The 22,831-nt window shown below is 39.5% G+C and overlaps 1 protein-coding gene across 1 annotated transcript in view; it reads right to left on the reverse strand.

The window, feature by feature from the left end:
- Positions 1-22,831, reverse strand: part of LOC116087778 (cAMP-responsive element modulator-like) — a 73,652-nt gene that overhangs the window by 5,490 nt on the left and 45,331 nt on the right. Inside the window, exons 6-8 of the mRNA XM_031366352.1 lie at positions 15,289-15,477; positions 4,171-4,206; positions 1,123-1,279 (exon numbers count right to left, since the gene is read on the reverse strand). Of these exons, the coding sequence (XP_031222212.1) occupies positions 1,123-1,279; positions 4,171-4,206; positions 15,289-15,477 (382 nt within the window). The remainder of the gene's footprint in view (positions 1-1,122; positions 1,280-4,170; positions 4,207-15,288; positions 15,478-22,831) is intronic.

Genomic DNA, 22,831 nt, shown 5'->3' on the forward strand with positions numbered 1-22,831 from the left:
CCAAAGACCACAGTCTGCTTCTGTTCTATAGACAAGCAAAGCAGCTGACCCCAACTAAGGTGCTTTATTTTCTTGCAATTAGGATATAATTTAACTCTAAAGAGTAGGTAACAAAATATACTGGGCAACAACAGTTAAGGCAACTCTGTTCATTTTGAAAATCAAACTGAATTGTACCATTCCCAATAAAACAATAATACAAGTCAAATAAATTAAATGTTATTACTTAAATGTGTTTTTAACATGGCAGGCTTGGTGCCTAAGCAAGGAGAGAAGTGGAGGCGCTCAAGAAACAGACTCAGAACCCAGGTGGGAGACGAGAGGACTGCAAGTGTTCTACTTCGGTATTAGCCACCAGCTAGATGGCAGGGGCAAGAGTAGGTTTCGTTATTTTTTAATTTATACATGACTAGAATGTCAAAAGAACATGTTCTTCATTATGCTGGAGTAAAAACAATACAAAGTAGCTAGAATGATAAAATACAGAACAATGCTTTAACACTTACATTTATTTTGCTAATAAAGAAGCTAAAAAATTGGGGTCAGAGATCTATCTTAATGTTTGCCTAGCATGCCCTAGGTACTAGGTTCTATCTATAATACCAATTTAAGGAGTAAAATGTACTTACCAGAATACTATTTCACAAAATATATAGAACAAACTTATCATCAAGAATATAATAGGGCACCAACTGTTCTTCCAGAGGTCCTGAGTTCAATTCCCAGCAACCACAGGGTGGCTCATAACCATCTGTAATGGGTTCTGATGCCCTCTTCTGGTATGTCTGAAGAGAGCAATGTTGTACTCATATACATAAATAAATCTTTAAAACAAATTCTTCATTAGTGAACTATTTTTAAAATATATATATAATAATACTGTTTTTAAAAATGATGTATCTTTTGATATTCCTGACAACATGAAGACACATATCTGCTGCTTATGAAGCACCAGTGATCAGGGACTCACCAGAAGAAACAGTCATCATGGGCAGAGCATAAGCACACACATGAAGCCACAGAACACTTCGCCTGAGAAACCGTCTCTCAAATGTGCATTGAGAGCCAGCCCCGCAGTAGCAAATGTTTCCTACAGTGGCTCTGGATTACCCAGTACTTTACCTGTTTTTCATCAGCCTCAGCTCCCGCTTGCGAGTTGCTTCTTCGGCTAGTTGCTGGGGACTGTGCAGGCTTCCTGGTGAAGCAGCCATCACCACACCTTGTGGCAAAGCGGTAGTAGGAGCTCGGATCTGGTAAGTTGGCATGTCACCTGTGGCAGCTGCAATGAAATAAGGTATTACAGGCTTAGATCACCAATTCACTCACTAATATTTTATATAAAATTAACCTAGGTATAGTATACTTTGTACATGTCAGTAAAGATTATTTGTAGAGGTGAAAATTATTGTTTAGTAGTATAGGGATCTTAAACATGAAGAATTTTATTTGACAAATTAGAACAAAGCTACAAGTACTTTAGCCTGTTCCTGAGATTTTAGAAAATGCCTTGGTTCATTTTAGACCTCTTTTATGCAGCACTAGGTGTTTGATGACAGCGCATTTGGCCTGTATGAGCAGTTGTGCTGGGCACTACAAGGAGCTGTTCTTTGGGGACAGGAGTGAGGGTCCCTGCAGCCTGATGAATTCCACAGTGAAAATACCTGCACTGTACCAAATTCCACCAAGTTCAAATACATCAATATGACCTCACTCAATGTCAAGCTGAGAAGAGACATGCTCACAAACGGAAATGACCTGAAGACTGTTCGAAATTATAAGTATCTGAGGACTATTGTTGCTTTCAATGGAATCTATTTAACTGTGTGAACATATACATACACTGATAATTATTAATAACAGCTATTTTCACAACCATCTCACAAAAGTTCTGAAACTTAGCAACTGGCTCTAGCAAGCCAGTAAAGGCAGCATAGATACTCTAAGGAGACATGGCCATCTTCTGGAAGCTTCAACTAGGACTTCCATTTCCCTGCACCAAAAACGGATACAGAAAGCCTTCCAATACCGAAATAAGAAAAGAAAAAGGAAAAGGCGAAGGCAAGGGAAAGAATCTACTTGGCTGTATATTTGTTAACAGTGACAGGACGACAGGGAAGAAAAGCCGTAAAGTTCTTAAACTGAGAAAGTCCTCAACTGATTTTCCTGACAGCTGCAAACACTATACATAAGGACAGCTCATTAGGAGGGCAAACTCTAAATATTTAAGGAGAAAATGACATATAAAACTAACATGGTAGAATCTCCTTATTCTGTTGGTCATCATGTAATAAGAGAGAAGAGTGGGAATGGGGGCTACGGTTCTCCCACCTTTCTTTACCCACATCCAGGGAAGGGTGTAAGTCAACAAATGCTGAAACAATGTCCCAGGCTTTCTAAAGTCCACACAATAGCCAGTGACCAAATCTGCACACCCCTGCCCTGGAATCTTGCTGGCAGCCTGAACACACATCTGTCTTCAACCCTTCTTTCAAAGTGCTCACAAATGTGTAAAAACAATACTGAAAATGTGCAGAGAATGAGGGGTTCTTCTGTTGCTGCCATATCCTAAATATAGAAACTGCTTTTCTAAGAGGGAGGAAGGCACGAAAGAGAGGAAGCAATGGTTCCACACTTCTCTCCCCTGTCGTACACATTCATTATTTTCTATAATATGAGTGAGAGCAGAATGTTTGAAAGCTGGTTTAAGGGCATTCTTTTCATTTTTTTTTAAGGGGAGAGAAGAGACACATCACAGATAAAATGCATACCAGAAACAGCATATAAAAAACAAAACAAAACAAAGCAAAGCAAAGCAAAAACAAAAGACCCTCTGTCTGTCTACAGAAGCTACAGAAGCCCTTGAAGAACCAGACTTGGCAACACGAGGGACAAGGGCAATGCTTTGGCATTTGAGGGCATTCTTCAAACCTGTCAGGTAGAAGCTTAGCCGCTTTGCGTCTGCAAGGGTGATACACAGGGTATATTAGCTCTGATACATCAGAGAAGTGCGGCTTCATTGTGCCTCAGATGTATACTCATCCTATTTGTTATAACACAAGTCCAGAATGGCAACTCACTACTTCAAGCAAGTAGGAATTAGTGTAGCTTAGGAGTTTAAAATAAATTTCTATCACAACCCAAAAGCTCTGATACACTTCTAATGGTGAATGGATAAAGTCTATACATGCAAATATAATCTTAGTAAAGTACACTAAAATGATGGGGAAAATCTTTTGAGGGAATCTAAATGTCAGATTTCTTTGAAACAAGTTATGAGAACATGTTAATGTTAGCATCAGTCTCTAACATTGCAAATTCAGTGGTAATTTCCAAGAACCATCGTACATTCTCTAGTGATAGAATTTTATTTCTGTACTATTTATAAAGCCCAATTCCTAACCCATCTACATACTAAAGGTATCAAAACTATTTTGTAAGGCTTTTTTTAGATAAGATCCTGCCATGTAACTCAGACTGGCATTAAGCTTTCAATTTTCTCGCCTCAGCTTTCTAAAGGCTGGGGGTTACAAGAAGGTGCCACCACACCTGACTTCAGAATCTCATATTTATCTTTTGAGAATCCATAAGTCATGTACATGACTGACAATAAATAACAAGAAAAATATATTTGTACTGCTATAGTTTACTCCAAGTTTATTCTCAGGCAGGCAAGAATGTTCAGACAAGCCAAGAACAGTATCTTTTCACTTATGCTCTGGAATCTAGCATAGGACTTTGTATGAAGGGTGCTTAATGGACTGATGTGCCCGCTACAAAGTCAATTAATTCTAAACTCCCTAGGGTATTGCACAGGCAGGCTGCCATCTGAGTTTTTAATAAGCATTATTCTATGGACATAGTATTGTAAGTAACTGTCTTTAACACAGAGATATATAAAGTCCCATGTGATGCCACATGTTCATTCAATCTGGCATTTCTTGAGACATTGTTCTTCCTTAATACACTTTAGATACATCTAACATGGCAGCTTAGAGGCAGGGATTCTAACAGTGTGTTTCTAACCATCTAACTCCTGGCATGAAAAACAATTCCTGGAGCTGTCAATTCTGATCATGAACTTCATACCTCTCTTTTTTCAAGCTCTAACACGGTACAGCAGAAAAGGCATTGGATTTAGGGTCTGGGTTCTAGTCCAGCTCTGCCACTTACCAGCCATGTGACTTGGGGCAAGGTCAGCCTCCTCATCTGTAAAATGGGGATACATCATCTCATTTCATACTCACAAGAAACCCTGTAATATATGTCAAAGTGTCTAGCACAGTGCCTGGCACACAGAAGACATTTAACACATTAGTTCCCTTCCAATCCCCTCCCTTGATGTCTGAAATACAGTATTCTAAGGTTTATAAAACCACCAATAAATTTTCCCATTAGAATTTCCCCTTCTAACAAGTCTGATAAATCAAAGTGTATGACTCCTAGTCCTTAGGGAAAATAAGTCAGATATAGAAACAAAGAAATAAATAATAAATATCCCAAGTGCCTATTTTGATAGCTTTCAAAAAAAAAAAAAAACTACTTGTCAATATCCCGAAAGGATTGTTATTTAATTATTTATTTATCAGGGTGCATACTGACTGAACACAAGGGGCTTTGGTGGTTTGTTTTGGTGTTTTGGGACAGGATCTTGAACTCAATCTTTCTACTTCAGCTTGCAGAGTACTGGGATCATAAGCCACCATACCTCCACGAGTCCCCATTTTTATGCTTCGCTGGTCTTAAGAAGAGTAAACAGTAGGGACAACTCAGCAGTCATCCTTGTAATTAAGGGGGGTCGCTTACCCAAAGCTCCAAAAACACTCCCCAATTCTATCTCTTAAACAGCACACCAGCCAATGCTTCTAACTCCCACTGCAGTCTTCCCTGTCTTGTGTCCCATTCTGTCACAAAGTTTCCTTTCCCATTGCTCTTTTTCTCCATGTAAATGAAAATCACATCAAGGTGACTAGCAAGTAGTGAGAATTTTCAACTGTGTTTAAAGTCCTATACAGAATTAAGTCATTAAATACTTTCCATTTAAGACCAGAGAAACAGCTCAAGGTCTAAAAGTACTTGTCATGCAAACCTGACAACCTGAGTTTGATCCCTTGGAACCCAAGAGGGAAGAGAACCAACTCCTCAAATCTGTCCTCTGACATCCACATGCATGCCATGGCATGAGCTGCAAGTGTGCGCACACACACACACACACACACACACACACACACACACGTACACACACACACACACACACACACACACACCCCTGTATAAAAACTAATAATAAATAAATTTTAAATAAATATTTTCAGTTTTTATTTATTTATTGAGTTATAATTAACAAATTAAAATTTTATATAGGAATAATCAAGGTGTACAAATGGTATTTGATGCATTTATATACAATATGAAATAATTAACCCAAGATACACATAAAGGGGCTTCTTAGATTGTTTTTTTTTCAATGAAAAACTTAAAAGTTAGGAAATCTATGAAAAATACAGGAAATTATGAATACTGAAAATTTAAGGTTCTACAGAAAGACAAATGCCCTATTGCCTTACCAGAATAGTAATCTAGGAAAAAAACTCCATTTTGATAACTTAAAAGTGATGCTAACTTCACTTTATACATTGTAGAGGCTATGTCTTGCATGCTGTTATGATCCATGCTATGTTAGCACTTACTAATCCGTGTCATGAGAGCAGCATGGTATGGTATGAGCAGAATCAGAGCTTCTGACGGCCTGAGCTGCTTCACTGCCGGCTAGCTTTATAACGCGGAAGAGTCCCTGCCTACTCTGACTGCATCCAGGCATGCCACTATCTGGGCAGTAGTGTGTGCCCTGTGTGATCAGTGAGCATGATAGTAAGGCACCTCTCCTTTTCCAGCATTTCCTATGGCTTTCTCTAGGGGCCTCCGGGGCTTCAACCTCTATCCCATTCCTTCTATGTCTCTTTTACAATCTGAGTACTTTGCTAGCTCTTTCATTAACTTTTATTTATGCTGACTTGTAATATATTTTTATATTTACATAAATGCAAATGTGTTGACATAGTTACTTTATCAGACAATATGTTCAGACAGAAAAATAAGGTAGGAAAAAGTAAACTAACTATACCAAACACTGCACTAAATATATTCACCAGGTGGAGAGAGCATGATAGCTGTCCTATGGCTCTGGGGCCTTACTGAACTCAGGCAGGTTATTCTTCTATCTGCTTCCAATACAAGTATAATTTGCTTTAATATCAACTTAAAAAGTTAAACCCTAATCAAAACCATCCCTTTATGTTAAATTTCCCCAAGAGAAATCACAATAGTGGTCAGTATCCCTCTTCTCCTACATCAGATACTAAGATACCGTTTCCCAACTCTGAAGAGTTGAAAAGTGTGTTTTAACAATTCTGAAACACCTCTTGAATATAAGCTATTGCAATCCAGGTCTTAAAGCAGTAAACTCAGTTCCAAACATAATCAATTATAAATAAGACAAAAAAAATACAGTACAAATTTATATTACACCAAGCAGAATTAACAATATCATTCTTTTATTTGATTCCATGATCCTATTAGAGATGCCATAAAGACCTTTTTTACGGCAGTTATCAAGAAGCCTGATTTGAGTATGGATCTCAGGCATACATTACAGACCATGGGTCATAAAATCAATTTCATGGGTCAAGCAAGAAAGAAAATTAGAAAATAATTGTGTTTTTGTTTGAAACTTGCTTTATATAAATTCAGAGTGAGACACACATTTCCCGTGTCATGATATAAAATGCTGGTGGTGATCAAAGGCTTCTAAGTCCTTGATCTAAACCAATTTCCTCAGCTTGACAACCCATACTATCCCAGAGCCGAGAATCCAAAGACTGCTGCTAAGAGCCCCTCTGCCACAGTGCCAGAAAAGGTCTTCAATCAGGTGCAGTTTTGCTCACTAATAAAAAAGGATATAAGCTGGGCCACTGCCGTAGCGCACACCTTTAATCCCAGCACTTGGGAGGCAGAGGCAGGCGGATTTCTGAGTTCGAGGCCAGCCTGGTCTACAGAGTGAGTTCCAGGACAGCCAGGGCTACACAGAGAAACTCTGTCTTGAAAAACCAAATAAATAAATTAATTAAATTAAATAAAATAGGATATAAATTTTATTTACTGTTTTCAATATGACACTTTTTCAAATGTCACTGAGAAAAGTGACAGATTCAGAAAAATAGTTATTTCCAAATTACAGTTGGGTCCTGTGGGAAATGTTCAATATTGTTCAACATTTATAAGTTTTAGTGTTTTTGAACATTTTAAATTTGAAACTGTGGCTTAGTGCTGGTAAACAAACTGTAAGGAGAGAGTGCTTCAGAGACGACATGTTCATTCTATCAACAGAAGTACATGAATATATAATTCACAAGCAGTGGCTAACACTTTAATATAAATGCATACCTTAATTATACACCTTTAAATATACTTGATACTTTAATTACTCTATTTTATTGTTTTACTATATTCTCTCCTGCTCTGACAGTCAAATGGTGAATAGAAATTTAAAGTTTGCTTAGAAGAAACAAATCAACACTTTTTTCTAAAATAAATGCATGCACAAACAAACAAAAAAAAGTCATTGATTTTAGGATCACACTACAACAGTGTCTGGTTTGGGGCTCCTCAGTTGCTCCATAACTGCTGCAATCCACAGCACATCTATAAACTTCACAAAAAGCACCATCTGACAAAACAACAGCTTCTTAAAGACCATCTTAGAAACAATGCAATGTGAGCTAAATTGTGGGGAAGCCAAGTAATCCTCGTCATTCTCAATTCAACTGCAAATTCCAAACTGGGTTACAAATAAATCCAACTGAATAAACAGTATCGAAAACCACACAAAGGTCACTGGTAACTCAGTATTTCAAAATCACTTATCTATAACTAAGAAAAGCAAAATCTAATGAACTTATTGCAAAGCTTAAGTAGAAAAAAGACTGAGGAAACAATGAAAGACAAGCACGTCCCTGACGAGGCACTAGAGGGCACTCTGCCTGTGGACCTAGCAAGTACCAAAACCTCGGCCTAAATATAGCCCACTTGTCACTAGGCAGGTGCGGGAAGAGCCTCTCCGGAGGTATGATCTTACCACTAAACTTGCCAGACAGCCCCTGAGCTGTGCTCCTGCAAGCATTACAGGTGCCCTAATGTGTCCCTCACTTCAAGCAGATATTTAACTTACCACAACAGAAATGCTCAAGTCAGACTTGCTATTCGGTCTGAAGATGTTCCCGCAGCCAGAAGCGGTGGTGAACTAGTTAACAAACTTGCAATCTGTCCGCCAAGCTTGACAAAGCAGAAAGGAACTGACTAAATCACAACATGACTCGGAGCTGACGTCAATGTGCAGCTCACTTGGAGTTTAACTTTTCCACTTCCCCGCTGAAACACGATTCCAGGAAATGTAATGACGTCAGCCCTTTGAACTCAATTAGCTGAAGAGCAGACCATTTTTTAAAGGCAGGAGGAAAGAACTAGCAGGCTGAAAAACAACCATTCTTAGCACGCTGTTTCCCCTATCCCATGCGGAGCTAGCTAGCTGCTACCTAGTAGCTCAAGTGTCTACAACATGGACATCAGATATTTTAACTGGAAGCTAGACTGAATTTCCAACAGGTTGCAGATAAATTATTAGCCTATTTTAATGAGGCAGAATGACCAGGGTAAGATACCAGTGGAGGAAGGGGAGGGGAAGAGAAAAGCAGGGCGACCGAGCGAGCAAGCGGGCAGATCTCTGCCTTAGTCAACAGAGCATTAAAGCCCGGAGCAAAGATACAATAGCACTATAAACAAGCAACCACACTACGATGGCTTAACAAAAGCAGGCTGAATGTGCAGAAGTGCAGACAGAAACTTCTTATGCATAAGCAACTAAAAGAGAAATCACACTTCCTAAAACACTCAGAAGTTCCTAAATACTTATAAACCCAGTATTAAAACAAAACAAAACAAAATTAATGTAAATCTCCCTCTAAGTTCTTACCAGTTTCATCTCCAGTTACAGCCATGTTGGGCTTTTGCATACAGAGTGGTCTTGTTGGCCGTACCACAGTCCAAAATAAAGTGTTCCAAACTAGTAAGCATGTGTAAGATAAGTAGGAGCACTGACGTCACAGTGACGTCACCAGCCTATCACTGCCATCAATGTGCTTTGTCACACAGCAGCTCACTGAAAGCAAAGCCCTGCAAAAACTCTTCCTGTAATAAACCATCCAAATGTTCCTGTTCCTCACTTTTGACATAAAAATCTTTTCAGATGGGCTCTGGCAAAAAATAAAAATGAAAAGTTACAGGGTTGTAGCTCCTGGAGCTATGGAGACATGAGGAGAGGTGAGCCCCGGCTGTTTCTCGAAGCCAAAGAAGGGTTGGAGATCCACATTTCAGGACTGAACAAAAAATCCTGATAGTCAATACAAAAAAAAAAAAGATATATTTCATAGGCACTTCTAAACTTATGGGGCTAGAACTCCCCAGGCACCTCCGTTTAGCTACTTCTATTTGCTAAACCATTTGCTATCACACCACAAAATCTAGCTGTTCCCAGAGTGACTTGGAATTTGTTCACATCACCTGAAATGAGTTAATGCTGACAGTCGAGAAAATCAGCACACCACAGCAGCAAGTGGTATACATGTCTTCCTTAACTGCCAGAGTAATGTGAACTTGCTGATACTTGATCCTTTTGACCCCATATAAGTAGAAATTTGCAATTCAATGTAATACCTTGAAGTTTAATGATTTTAAAATTCATAATTAAAATTGCTATTCATATTTTAATGTCAGCTTTTATTTGGATAACTTGGGATTTCTGCACAAGAAAAGCTGGACAATTATTGAAATTTTAACAATACCAAGGTCATACAGGAAGTTGACATATGTTCTAAGGCATACTAGGCTCCACAGCATGGAATATTTTTTCATCTTTACTGAAGAAAGGAAAAATAAAACATTGACATATTGTTTCATGAGATCTTCTCACCCCCATCCCCCAGTGGGTTGTAAAAATCTACTGTCTTGGGCCGGGCGGTGGTGGTACATGCCTTTAATCCCAGCACTTGGGAGGCAGAGGCAGGCGGACTTCTGAGTTCGAGGCCAGTCTGGTCTACAGAGTGAGTTCCAGGATAGCCAGGGCTACACAGAGAAACCCTGTCTCGAAAAACAAACAAACACACACAAAAAAAACAAAAACAAAAACAAAAAACAACAAAAAAAGAAAAAACAAAACAAAAAAAAACCCTCAACCTGACTTTATATTAATGATCTATTTGTATGTCATAAATGGTCAATAATTTTTCTTTTGAGATAGGGTCTTACTATGTATCCCTAGCTGGCCTGGAACTCCAAGATCCACCTGCCTGACTCCTGTTCCTGGGATTAAGGGTATGCACCACCACACCTGACACAATGATTTCTCTTAAATGCTGTATTTCACGTTGTTCAATTAAGCATGCTGCAGTAAAGGCAAGGACTTTATGTTGTGGAATGGGTGAGGTGGGCAAAGGGCATAGATCATCCATGTTTCTACTGGTTTTGCAGAGTCCTTGCAATGAAACTGGAAGTGCAACTGAAGATTAAAGACAAGGACTTGCAGATAGTCTCAACAAGACTCTACCAGAGGCTCTTTGCCATCCAGGTATACCTAAGGCTCTGAGCTTCAGAATACTATTAATAATCCTTATTTCCAATTGAGAATCCAGGTTTATTTTTATCTCAATATTTCTTTAACCATGCACACTGACAGTTGATAACCTCTATATAAAAGAGGGGAAAGGGCTCATGAGAGGGCTCAGTAGAGGCATGTGCTACCAACCATGCCCACACGTAAAAAAAAAACAAATGTCATTTTTAAGATGGAGGTGATTATTGCTATTAGGAAAGCTTAAATACAGCCCTACAGTAAACTGTTGATCTGACCTTATATATAGGGACCTCAGATATAGGGGCCTTTTTTTCTTCTTTGACCAGAGCCTCCCTCTATGGCCTTCAAATTGATAACTCCAAGTGGGATTATAGACATGTGTCACTACACCACTTCCATTTGGAAAATGTTTACATTTACCACATGACATATCTCGGTAGATACTAAAGGCTGTAATGCAAAGAGAACTTAGCATTGAGGCAGGACACAGAGTCACAGTACATGTGATCTATTACCTAAGATCTATTACACTGGGAACTATGGGGTTGCCTAGGCCAGATTTGGAAGGCCAGAGAAGTCTTCCTGGAGGAGGTGTTATCTAAGATGAAACTTAAATAGTGTATAGAGGCTGAGGAAAGGGTGCCTGTCAGAATGAGGAGGAGATAGAAAGGCTGTGGAGAGAAAAGAGACCTGTCAGAGAAAATCAAAGAAATGGGATTCCATGTCCGGAGGAATGAGGGGAGGCCTGAGAAAGAGCAAGGCCTACCTAGGAGAAAGAGGTAGGCAACACGATGGATGTCTAACTCTGCCAAGCACATGCCCAGCGTTTGCTGACATTCTCAGTGTAGTCGGCCACTATGCTACAGAGCAAATGCACGTGCAACTCCTCATTTCTAGGTTGAAATCCTAACCCAGATGCAACAGGATTGGAAGTAGTTACATTTTGAGAGTAGAGCTCTTCTGTGTAATGATTTTGTTCTAATGAAAATATCCCTTCCCAGCCGAGCAGTGGTGGCGCACGCCTTTAATCCCTGCACTTGGGAGGCAGAGGCAGGTGGATTTCTGAATTTGAGGCCAGCCTGGTCTACAGAGTGAGTTCCAGGACAGCCAGGGCTATACTGAGAAACCCTGTCTTGAAAAACCAAAAAACCAAAAAACCAAAAAAAAAAAAATTAAAAAAATAAAAAAATAAATTAAAAAAAGCAACTATCCCTTCCCTTAAGACTCACGTGTCCTGGACGCTCCACAAACTATGATTGATGAGCCCTGTCCATGGTTATTACTCCACAAGTAATAATGGGTGCTGAGCAAAGGGCTCTCCCACCCCAGAGCTGCCTGCAGGATGGGCAGGGAGCGCCAGGCCATCAGTTATGCTGGGGTGATCTTTTCTGTGATGCCCATGTTCCTAAAAGTGACCATCCGCATGTACTCCTATAAGCAATCAGATGCATGCACAGGTTCCCATGTTCCTAAAGGTGACCATCCGCAGGTACTCCTATAAGCAATCAGATGCATGCACAGGTGCCCATGTTCCTAAAGGTGGCCATCCGCAGGTACTCCTATAAGCAATCAGATGCATGCACAGGTGCCCATGTTCCTAAAGGTGGCCATCCGCAGGTACTCCTATTAGCAATCAGATGAATGCACAGGTTCACAGCACCAGACTTGGAGACACGCATTCCCATGTCACTACTGCCACCCCTGCTTGGGATAACAGACATTTGTCCACGTTTCTCAAGAAAAGTTATATAACAAGATTTCATTAACTGGGTTTAATGTCCTTAACACACAGCCCCTAGAGAGCCCCTTGTCTTTTCTACCAGGTATAGAGACAAATAATAGCTTATGTGAATCAGCAGGCATTCCAGAGACCCTGAGATTCTTAGACTTCCCAGTATCCAGAACCATAGGCATATATATGAATTATGAAAGCAATCCAGTCTATAGGATTACATCTCAATCTGAACAGATTTAGGGAATGTAGGTGGAATATTGGGGCATCCACTCTAACCTGCAGACACAAGAGTATATTAAAGAAGCAGAGATATTGGAGATAACATCTTGCTTTTAAAAAGTATTAGAGGCCCAGAATCATTTGAAGGTGATGACAAGAATTTAAGTGAACTCTGACATAGTGTTCCCCCAAAACTGAGCCAGGAAGTATTGAAATGTTGCTATAGCTCTCAGTTCCAAGAAGGCTGACTGTTGTGGTCACCCAGACCACAGGGACAGCTGCCTAGACAGGCTGATGACAGGAGGACGAGAAATGAAAACCTTTTAATTTAACCATGGGGAAGAGTCTATACAAGGGCTTTGGACAGAAAGGGGTAGAAAGTGTGAAGGGTAACTATAAGTTTCCAGCTTGAAACAACAGAAAACAGAAAAAGCAAAAAAGGAGGCTGGAAAACTGTTTAGTCAGTAAAGTGCTTGTCACATAAGCATCAGAATCCAAGCTTGGCCCCCTGCATCTGTGTAAAAAGCCAGGCCCAGTATATGCCTGCAATCCCAGCAGCTGAAACAAAGAAACCCACTCAGATACAGATATGTATCTAATATGCATGTATACCCCCACACAAAAGTGAAGATAGATTTGAAACTTGTAAAAGAAAATGATTTTTAATCCACAAGGCAAGGCATGAAACTTAGGTACATAGTAATAACATAAAACATGAAAAAGTCTAAAAACACTTTTTAAAGTATCAATTTTGCAATATCAATTTCTCCATGTAAAACAGTTGATATAAGAAAAAAAGACTCTTCTTTATTCATTTAAAAAAAGCAAGGTTTGAGTATAGGAAAAATTAACAAATGATTTTAAATATTAGTGTGTATACACTATTTTCTCCCCATAAAATACCACCACTTTTTGTCTTTGTTTTGTTGTTTGTTTTGGTGGAGGGAACAGGGTGTCACTATAGAACCCTTGCTAGCTGGGAACTCTTAGTCCAGACTGGCTTAAAACTCAGAGTAATCCTTAGCCTCAAGTACTAGCATATCCACCTTCAGTCTTCCTTCTTATTTTAAGGTTAGATTTACTTGTTTAGTTTGTTGTTTATATGTATTTCTGTGCTGTGTTGAGTATATGTGCATATGTATGTGCATGGCCAGTTCTCCTCCTCTGACTCTGATGATTTCTTTGAGGTAGGATCTCTTTCTTAACCTGGGGTTCCTGTTTTCTCAGCTAGGTTAGAAGTTAGAAAGCCACAGAAATCCTCCTGACTCCACCCTCTGGAGCTGTGGTTATAGACATCTGCATTGCACCTGACTTGTTTTGTGCGTGCTGGGATATAAACTCTAGTGTTCATGACTGTGCAGCAAGCACTCTGAACCACAGAGCTATCTCTGCAGACCTTTTCACACTCTGTATTCTCTTATTATACCCCACATTCATCCCCCAAGTACGTAAGAGATTCATCAACCAGGCATGCCAGCACATGGCTGTAAGCTTGGCATTCAGGAAGCTCAGACGGGGGAATTTCTTCAAATTCTAGGTCAGCTGGGCCATTTTTCCAAAAAATTCAGAATAAAAGAACAGATATTACTTTCCTTAAAGTGAGTGTGATACCTTTTAGACAAATAGACTCAAAAGATTAGAATTAAAACATGATTTTAAATTGTACTAAATTTTATATTTATCGTAAGCACAGCTGAATGAAATTAAAATAACGTATTACCCAGTTTGAACTGAACATATAGGTAACCCTAAAAGCTTATGGCTACATCTTGTTTTATTTCACTATAGACTCCTTTCATAAGAACTATAAGAGTCTACTAGTCAGGCTGGAGAGATGGCTCAGTGGTTAAGAGCACTGATTGCTCTTCCAGAGGTCCTGAGTTCAATTCCCAGCAACTACATGATGACTCACAACCATCTCTAATGGGATCTGAAGCCCTCTTCTGGTGTGTCTGAAGACAGCTACAGTGTACTCAGATAAATAAAATAAGTAAATTAAAAAAAAAAAAAGTCTACTAGTCTTTATACTAAAAAGAGTCTAAAAGATAAAAAAATCAGCACTTGTTTTAATTGAGTTGTGTGAAAGTTAGACTTAGAAAATAAGCTAGGAAAAAAGAACAAATTCAAGATATCACTGACTATATACTTAAATACTCCCATAAAAAGTAACAAAAATACGCTGGAGGCCAGTGAGATGGCTCAGTCAGTAAAGGACTTTTGCCGCACATGCCTGAAAAGCTGGATCTGATCTCCAGAATCCACATAAAATGTGAGCCAAGATAAATGACTCCGCAAAATTGTCCTCTGACCTCATGCCATGGCATGAACACTGTGCACTCTCACACATGAACACACATATACATACGCACGCACGCATGCACACACAGACACACACACACACACACACACACAAACACATGCAGCACAATATAAACAAAAAAAATTTTAAAATACACTAGGTAGAGCATGTGACATTCAGAGCCAATGAGAACCATACTTTAACTTTTCTGAAGTATAAACATTTCTTTGAACATTTTTTAAGTGACTCCCCACCCCTCCTAAAACTCTACCCCAGTATATTTCACAATACTACAGACAGACACTAAAATGTGTGACACAGGTATTCTAAATGCATTAGATTAATAAAATATACCTTGAACAACAACCTGGCTGCCTGGGACAAAGAATTGCTGTGTGCCATCGGCTGACTGTGCTGCATACTGTACAATTGTAGCACCTGGCGGAGGAGCTCCTGAATTTGTCATTGTTAATGCCTGGAGTCCCTGAACACCATCAGATCCTGGGTTAGAAATCTGGATTGTTCCACCTTGGGCTATAGCAACTTAATAGAAAAAGAGAAGAAATATTAGATAATTATAAGTTATTTTAATCCCATATTGGAAGAATATATTATCTTCTATTTGCTACCATTGCTTGCACTGTTACTTTCTAAGTGGGACCAATAAGAAAACCATCAGCTTCTTTATGGTGAGGTGTACTTTGTAAAAGATTACCAACATAAATGTATTTTATTTTGGTTTTACTGTTCAGTGTATTTTGTACTCAGAATTTTCTTTAATTCCTAGAGTCCACAAATTTTCCTTCTAGGCATCTATTCCACCCATTATTTTATGATTATTTTATGTGTATGGATGTTTTGGCTACATGTATGTCTATGCACTACATGCATCCTTTTGTCTGTGAAGACCAAAAGGAGGCTCTGGATATCCTAGAACTAGAGTTCCAAGGTTGTGAGATACCATGTAGATGCTGAGAATCTAGTCTGTGGCCCCTGGAAGAGCAGCCATGTTGTTAACTGCTGAGCCATCTTTCCAGGTTCCTCCACTAAATTACTGAAGAGAAAAAGTGAAGAGGAAGACAGAAAGCCCAGCTTTGAAGTATGACTTATTCTTTCAAATATTTTTGGTTATAAGCAACATGCTTCTGAGAATTAGGAAATGGTCAGTAAGATTTCCAGTTGGCACTACAATTCCATGAGGCTTTAAGTCACCTAACTACATTTCTAATTTATTACAGAAGGCAGCTAAGGATGTAGAGTGCATGCTCAGATCATGCACTAGGCTCAGGGTTCGATCACAAGCATTCACAGAAAGGAGGGAAGGAAAGAGAAAGGAAGGGCAGGGAGAAGAAAGGAAGAAGGAAGGCAGGAAGGAGGGAAAGAGGGAAGGAGAGAGGAGGGCAACTCTAAGTGAGTTAAATGAAGGTTTCAAATTCCAATTACAGAGACTGAATTTTCCCTTTTCTGTTTGAGACAAGGTCTCATGTATCCCAAATCCTCGCAGTGAACTCACTTGCTAGCCAAGGGTGACCTACTTTTGTCCACTTGGTCTGAGATTACAGGCCTGCACCTTTATGCCCAGTTTCATAAAGTGATGGGGACTGAAACCAGGGCTTCATGCTTTAGGGACACACACTCTGATGAGGAGTACATCCTAACCTTCAGAATTTAATTCTCAACAATACAATATCAGGCTTTGGTAGCAGTTTTTAGAATATTGAGATAAATACCAAATTACTTTGGATGTTCCTAATTTTTTTTTGGCTTACTTTCTTCCTTTTTATTGTTTTTCAAGTAATTTTTTCTCTAAATTTCCAACTAAAGCTTTTTTGTTTTCATAATATAAACATTACAATACTGAGTCTGTCATCTTATTTCCTGTCATTTATTTGAAATATATATTTAAATATAATATTTAAAATATAAAATACATTTGAAAAATATATTTTCAAAATATAATTAAAATTGAAAATACACACATCCACACACATACACCTCACCCATCCCACAGCACAGTTGGCTCTACCACATGCCACCATGCAGGGAAAACATTTCTACTGATAAATCGCTTATATTAGCCCTTCACACTTTATACTGGCAGGGCATTATGAAATGACAGAGGACCTTCTCATTCAAAAGGGTAACTATTGTTGGAGAATAAAACTTAATGTTTCAGAGATTCTGGAAATGTGTTATCTGTAGGAATACATTTAAGCAGGAAACTTTTAAAAAGCCAAAATAAACAAGGATAGAATAATTTGCTTTTAATAAACATCAATCAAGAGGAAAAGTAGGAAAATAAGATATGTCTGAATGAATTTTAAAATAATATTTTATTTTGGCCTTTAAAAACAAACAACAAACAAAACTTATCAGCCAGGCATGATGGCATGTACCTATAATCCTAGCAGTCTGGAAGCATGGCAGGACACCTGTGAATTCTAGGCTAGTCTAGGCTACACTGAGACCTTGTCCTAAAATAGCAAAACCATTACAGAAAGTTTCCAACATATATAACAGTGAAAAGAAATGTATTTGTTGTTTCAAGTTTTTGATGTGGGGTCTCATGCAGCCCAGGTTGTCCTAGAACTAGAAGATGACCTTGAGCTCTTGATTCTATTGCCTCTACCTCCTACATGCTGGGGTCACGGGCACACACTGCCATACTCAGCTGGGATCACGGGCACACACTGCCATACTCAGCTGGGATCACGGGCACACACTGCCTTACTCAGGTGGGATCACGGGCACACACTGCCCTACTCAGCTGGGATCACAGGCACACACTGCCATACTCAGCTGGGATCACGGGCACACACTGCCTTACTCAGGTGGGATCACGGGCACACACTGCCCTACTCAGCTGGGATCACGGGCACACACTGCCATACTCAGCTGGGATCACGGGCACACACTGCCCTACTCAGCTGGGATCACGGGCACACACTGCCCTACTCAGCTGGGATCACGGGCACACACTGCCCTACTCAGCTGGGATCACAGGCACACACTGCCCTACTCAGCTGGGATCACGGGCACACACTGCCTTACTCAGCTGGGAACACGGGCACACACTGCCATACTCAGCTGGGATCATGGGCACACACTGCCATACTCAGATGGGGAGAGATACTTCTGTCATTCATTCATTCCCTTACCTATTCACTAATAGCCACTAATTTTTTGTTATATATCCTCAGGCCCATAAGGCAAATTTTAGGTCTTATATAACTGATAAAGACAGAATACATGGATTTTAAAAGTGGGAACCTAGCAAGGCACAGTGGTACACCCCTTTTATACCAGCACAGAGTTAAGTAGACTATGAATTCAGGGTCAGCCTGTCTACACAATGAACTCCAGCCAGAGCTCCATAGTGAAACCCTGTCTCGGGAAAAAAAAAAAAAAAAAAAGTTGAAAACCAGAAAAGTTCCCAAGCAAAAGGAGTACAAGATATTCAACTTAAAGTAAGACCTGAGTTCTCTTCACTTGATACATGTTTCTTTTCAATCCTAAACTTTTGCATAGAAGTAATTCAAATACATAAGCATATAAATATTTAAGCAGATATAATTCAAAACTACTCTAATTTCAAACTGTAATTAGAAGATTCAAAACTGAAATCTCACATTAATTTTGTTGTTGTTGGGGGTTTGTTGATTTTTTTTGTTTTTGTTTATTTGCTTGTTTGTTTGACTCAGGGTTTCTCTGTGCAGCCCTGGCTGTCCTGGAATTCACTATGTAGGTCAGGCTGGCCTCAAACACAGAGACTCCCCTGCATCTGTCTCCTGAATGCTGGGATTCAAGGCTTGCTGTGCCACTATGCCAATGCCTAGCTCCCCTCCATTTATTTTACTTTATTTTATTTTTTTATTGTCTTTTGAGACAGGTCCTCACTACAACAGAGCCCTGGCTACCCCTGGAACTCACTATGTAGACTAGTGTGGCCTCAAACTCACAGAGATACACCTGTTTCTGCACCCCAAACGCTGGGATAAAGGGGGTGTGTGCCACCAAACCCAGCTACTACACTAATATTTAACAAGACAGCAGGAGAGGGCCAGTTATAGAGTAGAATGCGTGAAGCACAAGGCCTTAGTTTGTTGCCCAGTACTGGAGCTCTGTGTGTGTGTGTGTGTGTGTGTGTGTGTGTGTGTGTGTGTGTGTGTGTGTTTGGGGAGGGGTAATAGGAAAAGAAATGGAGAGAAAAACTAATACTTATGCCAGAGGTACAGAAAAGATTAAATCACAGTAGCCATTAGAAGAGCAACATAAACATCAAAGAGCTACATTTACATGTCACTAAGTACATAAATAACTTCGAGTTACTTGAGGGATGTAAGTAATGTCATTGCTAAGAATATACAAACTCAGTTTCTTTAGAATGTGTAGACCAATTGCCTTTATGAGAAAAGTGTTTGTTCATATGAGCATCCTAAGGATTACTGAATTCTTATAATAGATATGTACATGTGTGACTATATCATAATAAATCACATTCCATAACTAATAAAATATTTTAATTCTTTAAGCAGTGAAATGTTCATATTTGTCATTTTATGAAGGTGGACTTTAGTTTGACCCACTTAACCTATGATATACAAAGGTGAGTGATAGAGACTCACTCCAGTAAGGTTCTTAGGAAAATACAATAGGAGCAGAGAGAGCTCATAGGACATCTGTAAAGAATAATGGGGAGTCGTGGCACCAGCCTTTCACTGGAAAAGGAAAAGGTTGGATACAGCAAAGTGTGGGCTTAAAACACCTTTCCTAGAGAACAAAGTTTATTGAATTAAAAATTTCAATGGCCGGGCGGTGGTGGCACACGCCTTTAATCCCAGCACTTGGGAGGCAGAGGCAGGCGGATATTTGAGGCCAGACTGGTCTACAGGGTGAGTTCCAGGAGAGCCAGGGCTACACAGAGAAACCCTGTCTCGAAAAAAAAATTTTTTTTACTCATTTGGGGCTAGAGAGATGGATGGCTCAGTGATTAAGAACATATAGCTGCTCTCTCAGAGGACACAGGTGTATTCACAGTATCCACATGAGAGCACAACTGTCTGTAACTCCAGTCCAGAGGATCTGAAGCTCTCTTTTGGTCTCCTCAGGTACCAGGGACACACATAGTGAAAAGATATATACATTCACATAAAAACTACCCATACACATAAAACTATTTTTAACTTCATTTAAAATTTTAAGACATCTGATTTTCTTTTCACTTTTGCATTTATGAATTCACTGTATATTTTCCATGTTTTATGCAGCAAATAACATTCTCTGCTAACACTATCTCTAATGCCATCATATGCTGGGTTATCTCAAGATATTCTCCTGAGATATGACAGATTTCCCTCACCACACCAACTGGCTGTAGTGCTTGAGATTGAAGCCCAGGCCTACACACAGGTCAATGCCTTCCCAGAGAGCCCTAGCAACAAACCTGCAGCAGTCTCTTCGTCCCAGCGCAGCCGTCTCTGCAGGTGGGGCTATTATGTGGTGCTATAACAGTAAAGCCTTGCCTGCTTAATGCTTACAGTTTTCAGTCTATTTTTAAATCTGCCTATTTTTCCTGCACTCAGTAAAAATATTTAACTTCTGTGATAAGCAGTAGTTAGAAGGATGTGTAGCTCAGTGACAGAGCACTTGCCTAATACGTACAAGGTTCAAGATGGATCCCTGGAACTACCAAAACATAAAAATAGGAAATCAAAACAATAAAATCAATTTTCAACAAATATCTTTCAACTATTACAAATATGACTTTGGTTCCAGGACAGCTAGGGCTATACAGAGAAACCCTGTCTCGAAAAAAACAAAAAACAAAACAAAACAAAAAAATATGACTTTGGGCTAGGGAGATAGCTGAATTCACTCCCCGCCACCCATGTAAAAGCTGGGGTTGTTGTTCTATATCCGTACCATCAGCAGTTAGTGAAGATGAGTGAATACCAAGGGCTCACTGGCCAGAAAGTCTTGCCAAAATGGGGAGCTCCAGGTGAGACCTTATCTCAAAACATAAGGTGCAAAAGACACCTGCGTCAGCCTCTGGCCCTTATATATGCATGTGTAAGCAAGTGTATCCACATACACTTATGTGCATACATATAAATGCACAGGAAGAAAAAAATTAATGTAACTATATGTGGGAGATATTTTATTTCATCAAGTTTGATATTCTTGTCACAATTAAGATTACGAGGGTGACTCAAAACAATGCATAGAAAAATATACAGAACTTCTAGTCAAACTACTCTAAAATCCAAAGAATGCTAGCAGCTTTCTCTATTCTTAAATATTTATATATAACATAAAAACATCAAAACCTGCTAAGTTTTTAATAGTAAGAAGATTAATTAAAACAGATCTTGTATGTATAAAGGTGTAATATAAATATAAATATTCCCTAGTGAAGTATAGAAATTATTCTTGTGGGCAAAAAAACACAAGTTAAACTGCTAAACACAGTTGCCTCATTTACTCCTGGAACTTCTGACTCCTTCCCCAGACCTGCAGCCTACATACAGTGAGCTAGAATGCCAAGTGTAGACTCTGGGGCTGGAAGCACGGGGACCATGGCACAGAAGCTATGGCACAGAGCTCACTGAAAGGAGCACAGAGAAGACCATCCAACTAATGCACACTCCTTTGTCTCCTCCCAGTGTTTGCACATCTTTTTCTCCCCACTTTGACCTATGCTTTTCTTTTGTCTTCACATATACCTCACAGTTTAGCCACTGAAATTATTCCCACTTCAAAGACTAAAGCCTGATCTTGACCTGATCCTTGAGTGAGCTGACAGAGTCCAGAGCCCTTCACCATATCTCCTGCAGTGTCAACACTCTCTTAGCTTTCATTTCACTATTTGTCTTTTGTGGCAATAATCTAGGAAAACTAACCCAGAGCATCGACTTCCCTTGTCCCTGTTAACAGATCACTGCTCCCGTGAAAAGTCCTATGTAGCATCAGGCTACGCCAGAGAAATGCCAAGATTAGAGACTCATAGCTCATCTCCAAAACTCAGTGTTAACATTCTCTCAGCAGTACGTTCCAACCTGGACCCTGCCAAAGCACAAACAGAAAACAACAGCACGAACAGCCCACTGGGTAAACAGGCAATGTTGCTCAAGGCTGGGGACCAGTCTGGAGACTCGAGCCTACCAGGCCTGTTCAGCCTGCCTAGGCTAGACGGAGGGCCGAGGAGCTTTCTGCCCTCCCCTCCAGGAACCTAGAACTGTACTACACAGGCACAAAGTCCTAAAACATTCATCTCACAGTTCCAATGGGCCAAAGAAACCAAGATAGACACAAAAGGTTGTGGGAATTTTCTTCACATTCATTTTGAGCATGTGCTTTCATCATCCGGAAGTGTATTTACAAGTCATACCCATCTCTGTCAGGTCATGATGGTAGCTACCCAAAATTACAAGCAGGATTTAATTTGCTATTACAAATATCTATCACCAAAGGAAAAATTCTAAGAAACAAACGACAACAAATCCTAATACTCCATAAGGCCTTCCATACAGAAAAAGAGATAACATGTTTTAATAGCCAAGTCTTGAGGCTTTACAGGTATCACTACATTATAAAAGAAAAATTGAAAATATAGTCTTTGAATTTTATTCAGACACAGTATATAACATTACACATCTCCAAGGAGCCAAGCAGTTGTTTCCCCTGGCTTCCTTTCTTTCCTTTTTCTTTGCTTTCTATGTCTCATTGTTCTTGTTTAATCACATGTGCTTGACTTGGGAAAAATCATTAGTGTTTTAGTAAGAAGAAAAAGCACAGAAGTAACAATACATTAAAATGCACAAGACTAAACGCCAATGGATCTGTTTATTAGAGCTGTCAGTGTGTAAAGTTCAAATAAAATGATCTATCCAATTGCTAC

Source organism: Mastomys coucha, unplaced genomic scaffold (assembly GCF_008632895.1).
Source record: "Mastomys coucha isolate ucsf_1 unplaced genomic scaffold, UCSF_Mcou_1 pScaffold13, whole genome shotgun sequence".
Lineage (NCBI taxonomy): Eukaryota > Metazoa > Chordata > Mammalia > Rodentia > Muridae > Mastomys > Mastomys coucha.